Here is a 13853-nt window from a genome sequence, read left to right on the forward strand (position 1 = left end):
GTTTCACAAACAAGGGAATCATCGTGCATCTATTGGGTGTCTTTTTAAGTTGTATGCTTTCTGAATTTTTATGTTTTTCTCTTTAACAACTTTTAATTGCTTCATTTCAGTGAATAGAATCTCCTTTTACTATGAGTATGATTATTCCTCCTCTTTACAGTCACTGACTCCATGGTCATTGAATCAGATATGTATCCTTCCAGCTGTAACTTGCCGTTTTTAACAAACCAACATTTCTAACTCATATTGATAGACCCAAACAGCAAAATAAGCCCTAATGTTATGTGGTAACAGGGAGACAACAAGAGTAGTATATCTTCTTATCATAATCCATATTTTATATTGTAACTTAATATAAAATACATGTTAGTATTTAATAAATTTCTATTGCATATCAAGTCACACTTAATAACAGTAACAGCACTTATTGAGCAATTACTGTACACTAGGCATTCTTCTAAATGCTTTACATGAATTAACATGTATAATCTTCACATGGAGTTGTAACAAACTTCATATTATATAACTGGAATCATATAGTATGTAATCTGAGATTGGCTTTTTATGTGCACTGTAATTCCCTTGAGCTCCCTGCAGTTTGTTGCATGTATTATCAATAGGTTTTTGCATTATTATTACTGAGTAGTATTCTGTGCTATGGGCATACCACAAACAGTTGATCCATTCACCTGTTGAATGACACTGGAATGGTATGAACTGTACTTTGTGTACAGTTTTTTTTTTTTGGGAAAATGAGTCTGCATTTCTCTGGGAGTACTCAAAAGTACAATTGCTGGGTCATATGGTAAATGTGTGTCTCGTCTTGTAAGAAACTGCCTTACTGTTTTCCGTAAGAGCTGAACCACTTTACATTTCCACCAGCAATGGTATGAGAGATCTAGTTTCTCCACATGCTCACCAGAATTTGGTATTATTAGTATATTTTATTTTAGACATTCTGGTAGATATGTAGTCATGTTGTATTGTGGTTTTATTTTGCATTTCGCTAATACTAATGACGTGTCAAACATCTTTTCATGTGCTTATTAGCCATCTGTATATCCTCTTTGGTGAAATGTCTATTGTTATCTTTTGCTTATTTTCTGATTGAATTCTTTGTGTTTTTTACTGTTGGACTTTTAGAGTTCTTACTTATTCTGGATATAAGAACTTTGTTGGATATGTAGTCTTGCAGATATTCTCTTTCAGTCTTGTCTTTTCACCTTCGGAGAGAAGTTTTGTTTTGTTGATAAAGATCCAATTTAGCAATATTTCCTTTTATGGATCTTGCTTTTGGTATTAAGTTCTAGATTAGTTCCGAATTTAGTCCTCAAATGACTTTGCCTTTTTTACCTTGCTGTATAAAAGCTGGATGTCATGATTCTGGACCTTTTAATAACTAGACAAGTGAACCTAGAGAAAATAGATTAAAAAGAAAGGAAATGAGTTTGCTAAATTGGGATAGTTGAAAAACTAACAGGAGCAGTTTCAAAGATGACTTTACCAAGTCATTTCTCATGAGAAAGTAATTCTGTTTCTTGGAAGTCCCTAAAATAGTTTGCAGATTTACAGATATATGGCTAGATTAAGTGTTGTGGTGTAGTTCTATTATAGTGGCTTTCTTATCTATCAGACAAGGATTCAGATTACTGTGGATATTGTTAGCATTGTCTGGTTTCATGTATACTAAATCAAAGTTTAAAGAACTCATGTTCATGGAGTTTCATATTTTAAAAATACTTGCTGTATTCAAAATGAAGATAGCTTTTAAATATATCCTGGCATAATTTAGTCTTTGCTGAACTCCAATTTAGGTTTAATGAGATCTTTAAGAAATTTGCATGAATTTACCCTCCTTTCCCATTGCCCTTCAGAACTTCTGTACAGTACTTGAATTCATAATCTGTCAGTGGCCAGCTTCTGTTTTCAAGATAAATAGCTCTCAAAGTTGAGTGTTTTCTAAGAATGAGAATATAAGCTTTTAAAGGCACTTGAACAAAATTTAAGCAAAAAATATTTGTTAGATTTTTTTGGTTGGGGTATTTTAGGTCTTTGTCTTTTAGACAAAGACCTATATAAGGTTTTTTGTTATATGAGTAACAGAAATTTACTTTGATGAAAGTTTTCTTGGTTACCAGTCTGTAGGATTTACTTGGAGTATATGTTAATAGTTCTGGAATTTCACCCTTCCCCCCCAAGCAAATATTATTAAGACTGTTGCAGCTATACCTTTATTATAACTGCCCCATTTTGAGAAAGAGCTGAAAAAAAGAGAAGTACAGAGAAATTGGAGGCCATTTTTCCTAGGAATGTGAGTAGAGGAGAATTGCTGTTTTTTTCAGTTCTGTTCAGTCGCTCAGTCGTGTCCGACTCTCCGCGACCCCATGAATCACAGCACGCCAGGCCTCCCTGTCCATCACCAACTCCCGGACCTCACTCAAACTCATGTCCACAGAGTCGGTGATGCCATCCAGCCATCTCATTCTCCGTCGTCCCCTTCTCCTCCCGCCCCCAACCTTTCCCAGCATCAGAGTCCTTTCCAGTGAGTCAACTCGTCGCATGAGGTGGCCAAAGTATTGCAGTTTCAGCTTTAGCATCAGTCCCTCCAGTGAACATCTAGGATTGATCTCCTTTAGAATGGACTGGTTGGATCTCCTTGCAGTATAAGGGACTCTCAAGAGTCTTCTCCAACACCACAGTTCAAAAGCATCGATTCTTCAGCGATCAGCCTTCTTCACAGTCCAACTCTCACATCCATACATGACCACGGGAAAAACCATAGCCTTGACTAGACGGACCTTGGTTGGCAAAGTAATGTCTCTGCTTTTTAATATACTATCAAGGTTGGTCATAACTTTCCTTCCAAGGAGCAAACGTCTTTTAATTTCATGGCTGCAATCAGCATCTGCAGTGATTTTGGAGCCCAAAAAAATAAAGTCTGACACTGTTTCCACTGTTTTTCCATATATTTCCCATGAAGTGATGGGACCAGATGCCATGATCTTTGTTTTCTGAATGTGGAGCTTCAAGCCAACCTTTTCACTCTCCTCTTTCACTTTCATCAAGAGGCTTTTGAGTTCCTCTTCACTTTCTGCCATAAGGATAGTGTCATCTGCATATCTGAGATTATTGATATTTCTCCCAGCAATCTTGATTCCAGCTTGTGCTTCTTCCAGCTCAGCGTTCCTCATGATGTACTCTGCATATAAGTTAAATAAGCAAGGTGACAATATACAACCTTGACGTACACCTTTTCCTATTTGGAACCAGTCTGTTGTTCCATGTCCAGTTCTAACTGTTGCTTCCTGACCTGCATACAGGTTTCTCAAGAGGCAGGTCAGGTGGTCTGGGATTCCCATCTCTTTCAGAATGTTCCACAGTTTATTGTGATCCACACAGTCAAAGGCTTTGGCATAGTCAATGAAGCAGAAATAGATGTTTTTCTGAAACTCTCTTGCTTTCTCCATGATCCAGCGGATGTTGGCAATTTGATCTCTGGTGCCTCTGCCTTTTCTAAAACCTGCTTGAACATCTGGGAGTTCACGGTTTACATACTGCTGAAGCCTGGCTTGGAGAATTTTGAGCATGACTTTACTAGCGTGTGAGATGAGTGTAATTGTGCGGTTGTTTGAGCATTCTTTGGCATTGCCTTTCTTTGGGATTGGAATGAAGACTGACCTCTTCCAGTCCTGTGGCCACTGCTGAGTTTTCCAAATCTGCTGGCATATTGAGTGCAGCACTTTCACAGCATCATCTTTCAAGACTTGAAATAGCTCAATTGGAATTCCATCACCTCCACTAGCTTTGTTTGTAGTGATGCTTTCTAAGGCCCACTTGACTTCACATTCCAAGATGTCTGGCTCTAGGTCAGTGATCACGTTATCGTGACTATCTTGGTCGTGAAGATCTTTTTTGTACAGTTCTTCTGTGTATTCCTGCCACCTCTTCCTAATATCTTCTGCTTCTGTTAGGTCCATACCATTTCTGTCCTTTATCTAGCCCATCTTTGCATGAAATGTTCCTTTGGAATCTCTAATTTTCTTGAAGAGGTCTCTTGTTTTTCCTATTCTGTTGTTTTTCTCTATTTCTTTGCATTGATCACTGAGGAAGTCTTTCTTATCTCTCCTTGCTATTCTTTGGAACTCTGCTGTTTTTTTAATACGCAGCTAAGGCTACCTGCCCTTTTCTGCTTAGCATATTGTTTTCAAATTACTATATAATGTATATTAGTATAGCTAAGCCACCTCATAATTCTGTCACTCAGTAAGGGGCAAGTGAATCTTGAAAAGATTTGACTTTGCTGAAAACCTTAGTATTATCAGACCAGAGGATGGATGATACATTTTAACAGGTTTTGTACTGGGGGTACAGTCCTTTTCTCCTGACCAAGTCCCAGTTGTCATCGCATAGGCTTGCATCATTCAGACGGCCCCTCACCGGTCATCCTGATGTTACCTCTTCACCAAGTCACTGTACACAGTGCTGCTTTCCATTAGTCTTCAGAAAAAAGCCTCTTTCATCACGTCACTTCCTTTGCTGCTGCTGCTGCTGCTAAGTCACCTCAGTCGTGTCCGACTCTGTGTGACCCCACAGATGGAAGCCCACCAGGCTCTCCCGTCCCTGGGATTCTCCAGGCAAGAACACTGGAGTGGGTTGCCATTTCCTTCTCCAATGTGTGAAAGTGAAAAGTGAAAGTAAATTCGCTCAGTCGTGTCCGACCCTCAGCAACCCCATGGACTGCAGTCTACCAGGCTTCTCCTTCCATGGGATTTTCTAGGCAACAGTACTGGAGTGGCTTGCCATAAAGTCTTAAAAGCCTCTTCATTGCCTGGAAGATAGAAAGCCCTAAGTGGGTGGTGGCTATTTTAAATGATTACTGCTGTCCCCTATTCATTTCTTTCTTCTCTGAACTCCTAAAACCTGTATCATCTTCACATAGTGAATCCTTGATTGTTCATAATATTCTTCGTTTCACCTGCGGGAAAAGTATGAGCTTCCTAAATTGAAGGGTATCAATCACACTTAAAAAAAATTTTTTTAAGTAGTGTATAATTGATTTACAGTTTTCTGTTAGTTTCATAAAGTGAATCAGTAATACATGTACATAAATCCACTGTTTTTTAGATTCTTTTCCTATGTAGGCCGTTATCATGTATTGATTAGAGTTCCCTGTTCAATTATACTTCTAAAAAATGAAGGGTTCAATTAGTGAAGTGAATTGCATTATATTTAATGCATATTTATTAAATTTTAGTTTTTCTCATGCTTTCCATATACATTCAACTGTATTATTTTAATACTATTTTGATATTTATTATGTATTCACTGAACACACAGTATAAAGCCAGGAGAAGTACTCACATACCAGCACCACATTTAGCTTTTCCTACATTTTAGTTCATGTCTATACTTAAAATCAGGTTTTCTTTTTTTTTCCGTTTTTTTTCTTACCAAATCTGGTAAAAGTTATCTTGAAGAAGTTGAGGTTTGCCTCTGTGATTTAAAAATAAACAAGCCAAAAAAAAAGGTTACCTTTAATAGCTAGGTATTTGAAATTATTTTCTTATAAATATAAGGTATTACTCTGTTCCTGTAGATTTTCATGATTTTTCATTCCAAGAAGCTTAAAACAAAAACTTAACATCTTAAAATGAAAAATCAGTTAAGAGTTGTGGTGGATGTTATTCTCTTTATCATTTATTCAGTACTTGGCACAGGTCTCCCGTTATTCCTAGAACAAACTTCAGAGATGGGGAATATCCCAAATTTCCAAAGAAACTGGGTGCGAGATCATAGAACTCATAACGACAGTGCTGTTACTCATAGGTTGGCTGATTCCAGAGCCTCAGTGCTCTGTCACGGGAAGGCTTCCATCATCGTTGCTGTGCTTCTAGAAGGAGTTTGAGAAAATAAACCTAATTTTTTTGAAGGAGTAAGATGTTGAAGTTGTTAGCAATCAATTATGACAGTGCTAATAATAACAATTGTCAGAGGAAATGTACCTATTATTTTGAAATTTTTGAACCTATAGAGAAGTTTTAAAATAGTAAAACAACTAAGACCATATAAGACCCTTCACCTGGATTCCCCAGTAATTTCACGTGTTGTCTCTTTTTTCTATACACACGCTCTCTCCCCCCTCCCCTAACCATTTGATTGTAGGTTTCAGACATCATGGTACCTAATCCTGAACATCTGATCATGAATTTCCTAATAGTAAGGATATTGTCCTTATAAACATTATCACACCTAAGAAATGTGTCAATAATCTAATATTATCTAATGTTCATCTGGTATTTCCCCAGTTATTTCAAAAATGTCTTTTATAACTGATCTTTTTAAATTTCTTTCTCCAACCCACTGTTCAGTCAGAGTTTATGTTTTGTATTTAGCAGAGAGTCGGACACGACTGAGCGACTGAACTGAACTGAACTGTGATATCTTGTCAGTCCCTTTTAATCTTTTTTTTTTTTTTTTGCTGCCTCTGACTTTTTTTAAGTGTCCAGAAAAGCTGTGTTTAAAGTGCTGCGTGTTCTGAATTTGCCTTATTGCCTCCTGTGGTTAGATTTACTTGGGTTCGTGTTGAGCATTTTTAGCCATAATACCACATGTGTGATGTTGTATGCTTCTGATTAGACTGTATGTGTATCAGAAGGCATCTCATGCCACCTTTAAATTTCTAATGTATTAATTCATAGCTTGTAGCAATAGAGACTCAATTGTTTGGACACTTTTTTGATTTCTCAAATAGACAACAACTGAACGGCCTTTCATTCAGAAGCTTTTTCGACCTGTGTCTACAGATGGACAGTTGCATACACTAGGAGATCTCCTCAAAGAAGTCTGTCCTTCTGCAGTTGCTCCTGAAGGTAATATAATTGACAACATTAAAACATTTCTTTCATTCCTCTTCATTACTGAAGTAACATAAGAATTCTGTATTTATAAATAACATTTATTATTTACTTCAGTAAGATATTTTCATTATCTTATAAGGAAAATCTTTTGAAACAGAAGCACTTAATACTTAACTAACTGTTTCCTAAGTTATTGACACTAACAGAATAAGAAACTCATTCTCTTTAGCAAACCGAAATATGGTTTTAAAGTCACTCTTATATTTTGGGGCCCTGTGTTTTTCATTTGTGAATTCAGTTCTGGTAAACATTTTATTTTTAATCTTGCATTGTGTTTCATTGTTCTAAAGAAATAAGAGATAGTTTTTTTTAAAAAAGTTGTATGTTTGGTTGATATTTTAAAGTTCAAAATATTGAGTAATGGTTATATATTTTATTTGAAGTTTTTGCTACTCTTTAATGTTTTACTAAACATTATTCTCTTAGGATTTAACATTTCACAAGGCTAGTCAAAAACTTGTCCTGTTTTATAGTCCTTATTTTGTAACTTAGGATAAAATTGTTTTCTTGTAAGCAGAAGAAAAATAGAAAAATCGCTTAATTGAAGCATAAGAAACACAAGGAAAATGCGGAAAACGAGGGGAAAAATGCTGTAAACCCCTAACTCATAGAGACTACGATTGACACACACATGCAGATATATACTTGAATATTTGAGAGGAGGTATATGTGTAAATTTATATGTCCTCCTTTTTTCACCTGATATAATATGATAGTTCTTAAAAATTATTTAAAGCCATTTTTTAAAATGCTGTGGCCCTTGGTATCCATGTGCCATAATTTGACCACCACCCTATCACTGAATGACTTGTCTTATTGTTGGTTACTCTGCTGTAGGAGAAATTTCAGTGGCATATTGCTGTTTGTTAATATGTTGCCTGGACTTGTATATGTTATATAGAAAAACATTAAAAACTTACCACTTTAAATCTATGGTTAGAGGTAAGGCATTAATAAAAGCAAAGGTAAATACTTCAGTAGATCATGCTGTGTTTCTTATTAACATCCTACCCTGGGATGATGGCAGTATTATTTACATGACTTGCAACTATATCACATAGTTCAAGAAGCATTTAGTGTCTATGGAAAGGTTTGCCTACTCAGTAGAATTAGAAGTAATAGGATTGGGAGGAATATTGATATTCAAGCCTCAAAGACTAAACAAAGAATATAGCGCTCAGAATATGTGTCATTTGGCCTATTAATCACATATGCTTCCTTTTCCTGGCATTTCTATGTGTATCTAGCACTTTGAAAATACACAAAGGCTAAATAGGAGGGAAGAAAAGGGACATCTAAATACTACCAGAACCAGTTCCAGAAGGAACTGATAAAAAAGATCATTGACTACTACCCAAAGCTATGAAAACTGAGTAAGTTTCTCTAGCGATCCAGTGGTTAAGACTGCACTTCCACTGCAGGGGGCATGGGTTCAGTCCCTGGTCAAGGAACTAAGGTCTTACAAGCCATGTGGTGCAACCAAAAAGCAACATGTTTCATATATACACACATATATACATATATATGTGAAATATATATGTATATTTATAAATATATATATAGAGAGAGAGAGACTTTATAAGGCCTTACTATGTCATTTGTCAGCTTCCCTGGTAGCTCAGCTGGTAAAGAATCTGCCTGTAATGCAGGTGATCCTGGTTTGATCCCTGGGTTGGGAAGATCCTCTGAAGAAGGGATAGGCTACCCACTGCAGTATTCTTGGGCTTCCCTCATGGCTTAGTCAGTAAGGAAAACATCTGCAATGTGGGTGACCTGGGTTTGACCCCTGGGTTGGGAAGATCCCCTGGAGGAGGGCATGGCACCCCACTCCAGTATTCTTGCCTGGAGAATCCCCATGGACAGAGGAGCCTGGCAAGCTGCAGTCGATGGGGTCACAAAGAGTCAGACGTGACTGAGCAACTGAGCACACAGCAGTGCTATACTCGGCAAAGTTTCTGTTACTGTCACACACATGCTCAGATCTCTAATGCCAGGTAAGTGTTTACTCAGTATTTCAATTCCTGAATTCTTTGTGTCATTACTTGAAACATTATTTATGATCTTTCAATCATGACATAATTAACAGTAAGTTGATTGTAATACTGTCTTAGAATCCTAAGCTATCTTTATTGCTACCTAGTTTTCATTTTCAGTAAGAGTTTGCATTAAGCAATTGTTCTGCCATTCAGTGATTTTTATTTAATTTATAAGCCATCACTACGATCTAGTTTTAGAATACTTCTATCACCTCAAAAGTTCCTGTGTGTGTTTGTAGCTAATTTCTGCTCCTGCTGCCAATTATAGACAAATATTGGTCAGCTTTCTGTTTAGAATTTACCTCCTTTGGATATTTCACATAAAGGGAGTTACACAAAATTGCAGTTGTTTTTTTTTCTTTTACTTGATGTTTTTGGGCTTCATTCATATTGTATAAATTAGTAGTTTGTTCCTTTTTATCAAATGTGGGAAACCCGGGTTCGATCCCTGGGTCGGGAAGATCCCCTGGAGAAGGAAATGGCAACCCACTTCAGTATTCTTTCCTGGAGAATCCCATGGAGGGAGGAGCCTGGTAGGCTACAGTCCATGGGGTCGCAAAGAGTTGGACACAACTGAGCTACTTCACTTCACTTCACTTCACTTCATTCCAGTTGGGTGACATATTTTGTTTATTCACCAACTGATAGACATTTGAGTTTCCACCTTTTCACTTTGATGAATAATGCTGCTCTAAACATCCATATATAGGCATATATTTTCATTTTTCTTGAGTAGATCCTTAGGAGTGGAATGGCTGGGTTGTATGGTAGGTTTATAGCTAATTCTTTAAAGAAACTGCTAAACTTTTCCAAAGTGGCTGCATCATTTTACAGTTCTACCCACAATGAATGGGGATTCCAGTTTCTTCACATTCTCACCATTGTATGTTTTTTTGTCTTATTATAGCCATCCTAGTGTTTGTTGTATAGTGGTAGCTCACATTTTTTAAAATTTCCCTAATGACTAATGATGTTGAGTATTTTCACATGCTTATTGTTATTCCTGGATATATTTGATGAAATGTCTAGTGTAAATCCTTTTCTTATTTTTCATTGTATCTTATTACTGAGTTCTGAGAGTTATTTATATATTCTGCCTGTTAAGTCCTTTACCAGACATGATTTGTGATTTTTTTTCTCCTAGTCTGGGACTTATCTTTTCATTTTCTTTTGAAGAGTAAAAAATATTTTATTGTGATGAAATCCTATTATGGTTTTTTACATATTGTGTTCAGCTAAATAATTGAAATTTTTTTCTAGTAGATGATACATTTATATAGTTCCAAAATCCAAAAGTATATAAAAGAATTTAGTGAAAAGTCTATCTCAACTCCTATACATAAAACCCTGACTCAGTTCCCCTTTCCAGAGACACAACAGTGTTGCCATCTTCCTGTAAATCCTCACAGGGATAGTTAAAGTTTTTATTTTTAAAGTCAAGTTGTAGAAATTTGGACTGGGATAGTCCCAGTAACTTTAGGAGTAATCTTACCGTTGCAGTTCATTTTCTCCATGCTATAAGAGTGTGTTTGTGTGTATGTGTGTTTTAATCTATTTAATGTCTGTTTTGCCAAATTCTTAAAGATTTGGGCATATAGACTAGTTTTCCATTTGAAGTTAAGAGGTTATCATTTTTATTGCTGACAGAGATGGGACCCATAGGCTGCCCCCACTGCAAGCATTTGCCTTCAGTTATTCACTTCTCTGTACTGTATTTTTCTCTCTTTTTGAGTACTTTATAGTATTTTAATTTAAAAATGCTTTTATCAATTAAGAGTAAATTGAAATCATACCAGTCAGAATGGCCATCCCCCAAAAGTCTACAAACAATAAATTCTGGAGAGGGTGTGGAGAAAAGGGAACCCTTTTGCACTGTTGAGGGGAATGTAAATTCATATAGCCACTATGGAAGACGGTATGGAAATTCCTTTAAAAACTAGGAATAAAATTAGCAGATGACTCAGCAATCCCATTACTAGGCATATACCATGAGGAAATCAAAATTGAAAACGACACAGGTACCCCAGTGTTCATTGCAGCACTATTTATGATAGCTAGAACGTAGAAGCAACCTAGATGACCACCGACAGGTGAGTGGATAGAGAAGCTGTGGTACATATAATGGAGTATTACTCAGCCATAAACAGGAATGCATTTGAGTCAGTTCTGATGCGGTGGATGGATCTGGAGCCTATTATACAGAGTGAAGTAAGTCAGAAAGAGAAAAACAAATATCATCTACTATCCATATATATGGAATCTAGAAAGATGAAATTACTTGCAGGACAGCAGTGGAGACACAGACATAGAGAACAGACGTATAGCCACAGGGGTGGGGGAGGAAGAAGAAGGTGGGATGTATGGAGAAAATAACATCCAGACTTACATTCAGTTCAGTTCAGTTCAGTCGCTTAGTTGTGTCCTACTCTTTGTGACCCCATGAACCACAGCACACCAGGCCTCCCTGTCTATCACCAACTCCCAGAGGCACCCAAACTCATGTCCATTGAGTCGGTGATGCCATCCACCCATCTCATCCTCTGTCGTCCCCTTCTCCTCCTGCCTTCAATCTTTCCCAGCATCAGGGTCTTTTCCAGTGAGTCAGCTCTTCGCATGAGGTGGCCAAAGTATTGGAGTTTCAGCTTCAGCATCGGTCCTTCCAGTGAACATCCAGGACTGATCTCCTTTAGAATGGACTGGTTGGATCTCCTTGCAGTCCAAGGGACTCTCAAGAGTCTTCAACACCACAGTTCAAAAGCATCAATCCTTCTGCACTCAGCTTTCTTTGTAGTCCAACTCTCACATCCATACATGACCACTGGAAAAACCATAGCCTTGACTAGATGGACCTTTGTTAGCAAAGTAATGTCTCTGTTTTTTAATATGCTATCTAGGTTGGTCATAACTTTCCTTCCAAGGAGTAAGCATCTTTTAATTTCATGGCTGCAGTCAACATCTGTAGTGATTTTGGCACCCAGAAAAATAAAGTCAGCCACTATTTCCACTGTTTCCCCATCTATTTGCCATGAAGTGATGGAACCAGATGACATCCATTACCATATGTAAAATAGACAGCCAGTGGGAATTTGCTGTATGACTCAGGGACCTCAAACCGGGGCTCTGTAACAACCTAGAGGGATGGGATGGGGAGCGAGATGAGAGGGAGGTTCAAGAGGGAGGGGACATATGTATACCTATGGCCGATTCATATTGATGTTTGGCAGAAACAGCACAATTCTGTAAAGCAATTATCCTTCAATTAAAAAAATAAATAAATTTAAAATTGTTGAAAAAATGAAATTTAAGCTAAAGCTTAGTATTGAAATGGCTAGCTTATTGTACTTTCCTTAGATATTTTTTGACAATCTATTTTCCAAAACATTGTGTCATGTAAATATGTTTCTTTGTAAGATCTTTGACTGTTGAATGAGAACATCACAATGAGACTCAAAATCTTAAAACTGTTTTACTGTAAGGTACACAATGGGCAGCACAGTTATCAGCAAATCCATAGAAAGATGAAAGAAACTTAATGGAGGGAGAGCAGGAAGAAATCGGTTGGATGTTAATTTTGTGTTTGACATCTTTAAAGAATTGTGTAAGTGTTGGAACTTAAAGTTATTTTAGTTCATTCTCCCTAGTTTTTTGGATGATTGGTCCAAGGTTTCTTAGCTGCTTCATTGTAGAACTGTGTTTGGAAGTCATGTCTCCATCTCCTGGTCCATTGGTTTTTCCGCTTTACTGCGCTGCCATTTATTTTCATTTTCACCTTTTCACTTTTTTGTATACTTTAAAATAACATTCCGAAATCTTTACTTTCTCTTAACTCTTTTTGGTGTGTGTTTAGTACCTAATCTGGCCTACATACATGACCCGTGCTCTCTTTTACCCCGGTATGATCTTCAGGACTTAAACTTCTGTTGTTACTGTAGTGTTCCTGTGTATAATTCTGGCTATTCTTTTTGTTGGATATGAAAATGACGTCTATGACATTCAGCATGTAGATGAAAAGCAGTCATATGCTTTGAGCCAACACATTCTATCAGAACACACCTTTGTGCTTTTTGTTCATTCCCATACCCAGATCACAGCACAGACAAATTATTGTCATCCCACACCAGAATGGCACACACATTTGTGAGGCTTTTTTATTCTTTTAAACACTATTCTCTCTTAAATTTCTAATCTGCCCTACCTGCCCATCCATTCTTAAAGAATACACAAGATGACCTCCCCCGTTTTTTTTTTTAAAGAGATGGCAGTGAGGTAGACACTCACAACTTTAATCCACAAACTTGCCTCTTAGGTGAATATCTTTGTGTGACAGACTTCTTCCCAAATTCTCACATGATTGTGTCGATCAGGGACCGTACACACACTTCACTGAAATGCTATAAATAGTACCTCTACTTCTGAGGTCCTCTTGATGGTACCTTTCATGCCAGGAGGAGGCCACGTTTCTCACACCAATATCTTATCTTTGGAAAAACTTTTATGTGCCTCTTCCGTTTGTCACCTCTTTGGAAAATAACTGTCATTTCAGGATCTGTGGGAAGTATTCAAAACATCAGGTCATTCTTTCAATAAAGAACTGTTTACTGTCTGGTTCAGCACACCTGTAATATTGTCAGCCATGAAGCATTTTGAAACACCTGCACCTAACTTAAGTTGAAAGCGAAAGACTGTAAGATTGGGTGTGTGTGGATAAGAACTCTCTGTCATCACATGATTAAAAGAGAAAGTGCTTCATAAAAGTTATGTGGCACCATTGTCTATTGCTCCTTATGACAGGTGATTCATGCATGAAGGAATTTTGCCTTGTTTCATCATATGAAGGTAGAATGTACTAATACTCATGAAGACATGCTTTAGGTCTTTTTTCTTAATTAATGATGAGCTG

General features: G+C 37.1%; 1 protein-coding gene across 2 annotated transcripts in view; it reads left to right on the forward strand.

Moving 5' to 3' along the window:
* Positions 1-13853, forward strand: part of ATG5 (autophagy related 5) — a 117775-nt gene that overhangs the window by 94294 nt on the left and 9628 nt on the right. For both annotated transcript variants that reach the window (XM_055432867.1, XM_088840676.1), the window contains exon 7: positions 6752-6869. In XM_055432867.1, the coding sequence (XP_055288842.1) occupies positions 6752-6869 (118 nt within the window). The remainder of the gene's footprint in view (positions 1-6751; positions 6870-13853) is intronic.

Source organism: Moschus berezovskii, chromosome 10 (assembly GCF_049115385.1).
Source record: "Moschus berezovskii isolate FMDL1 chromosome 10, NW_MosBer_1.0, whole genome shotgun sequence".
Taxonomy (NCBI): domain Eukaryota; kingdom Metazoa; phylum Chordata; class Mammalia; order Artiodactyla; family Moschidae; genus Moschus; species Moschus berezovskii.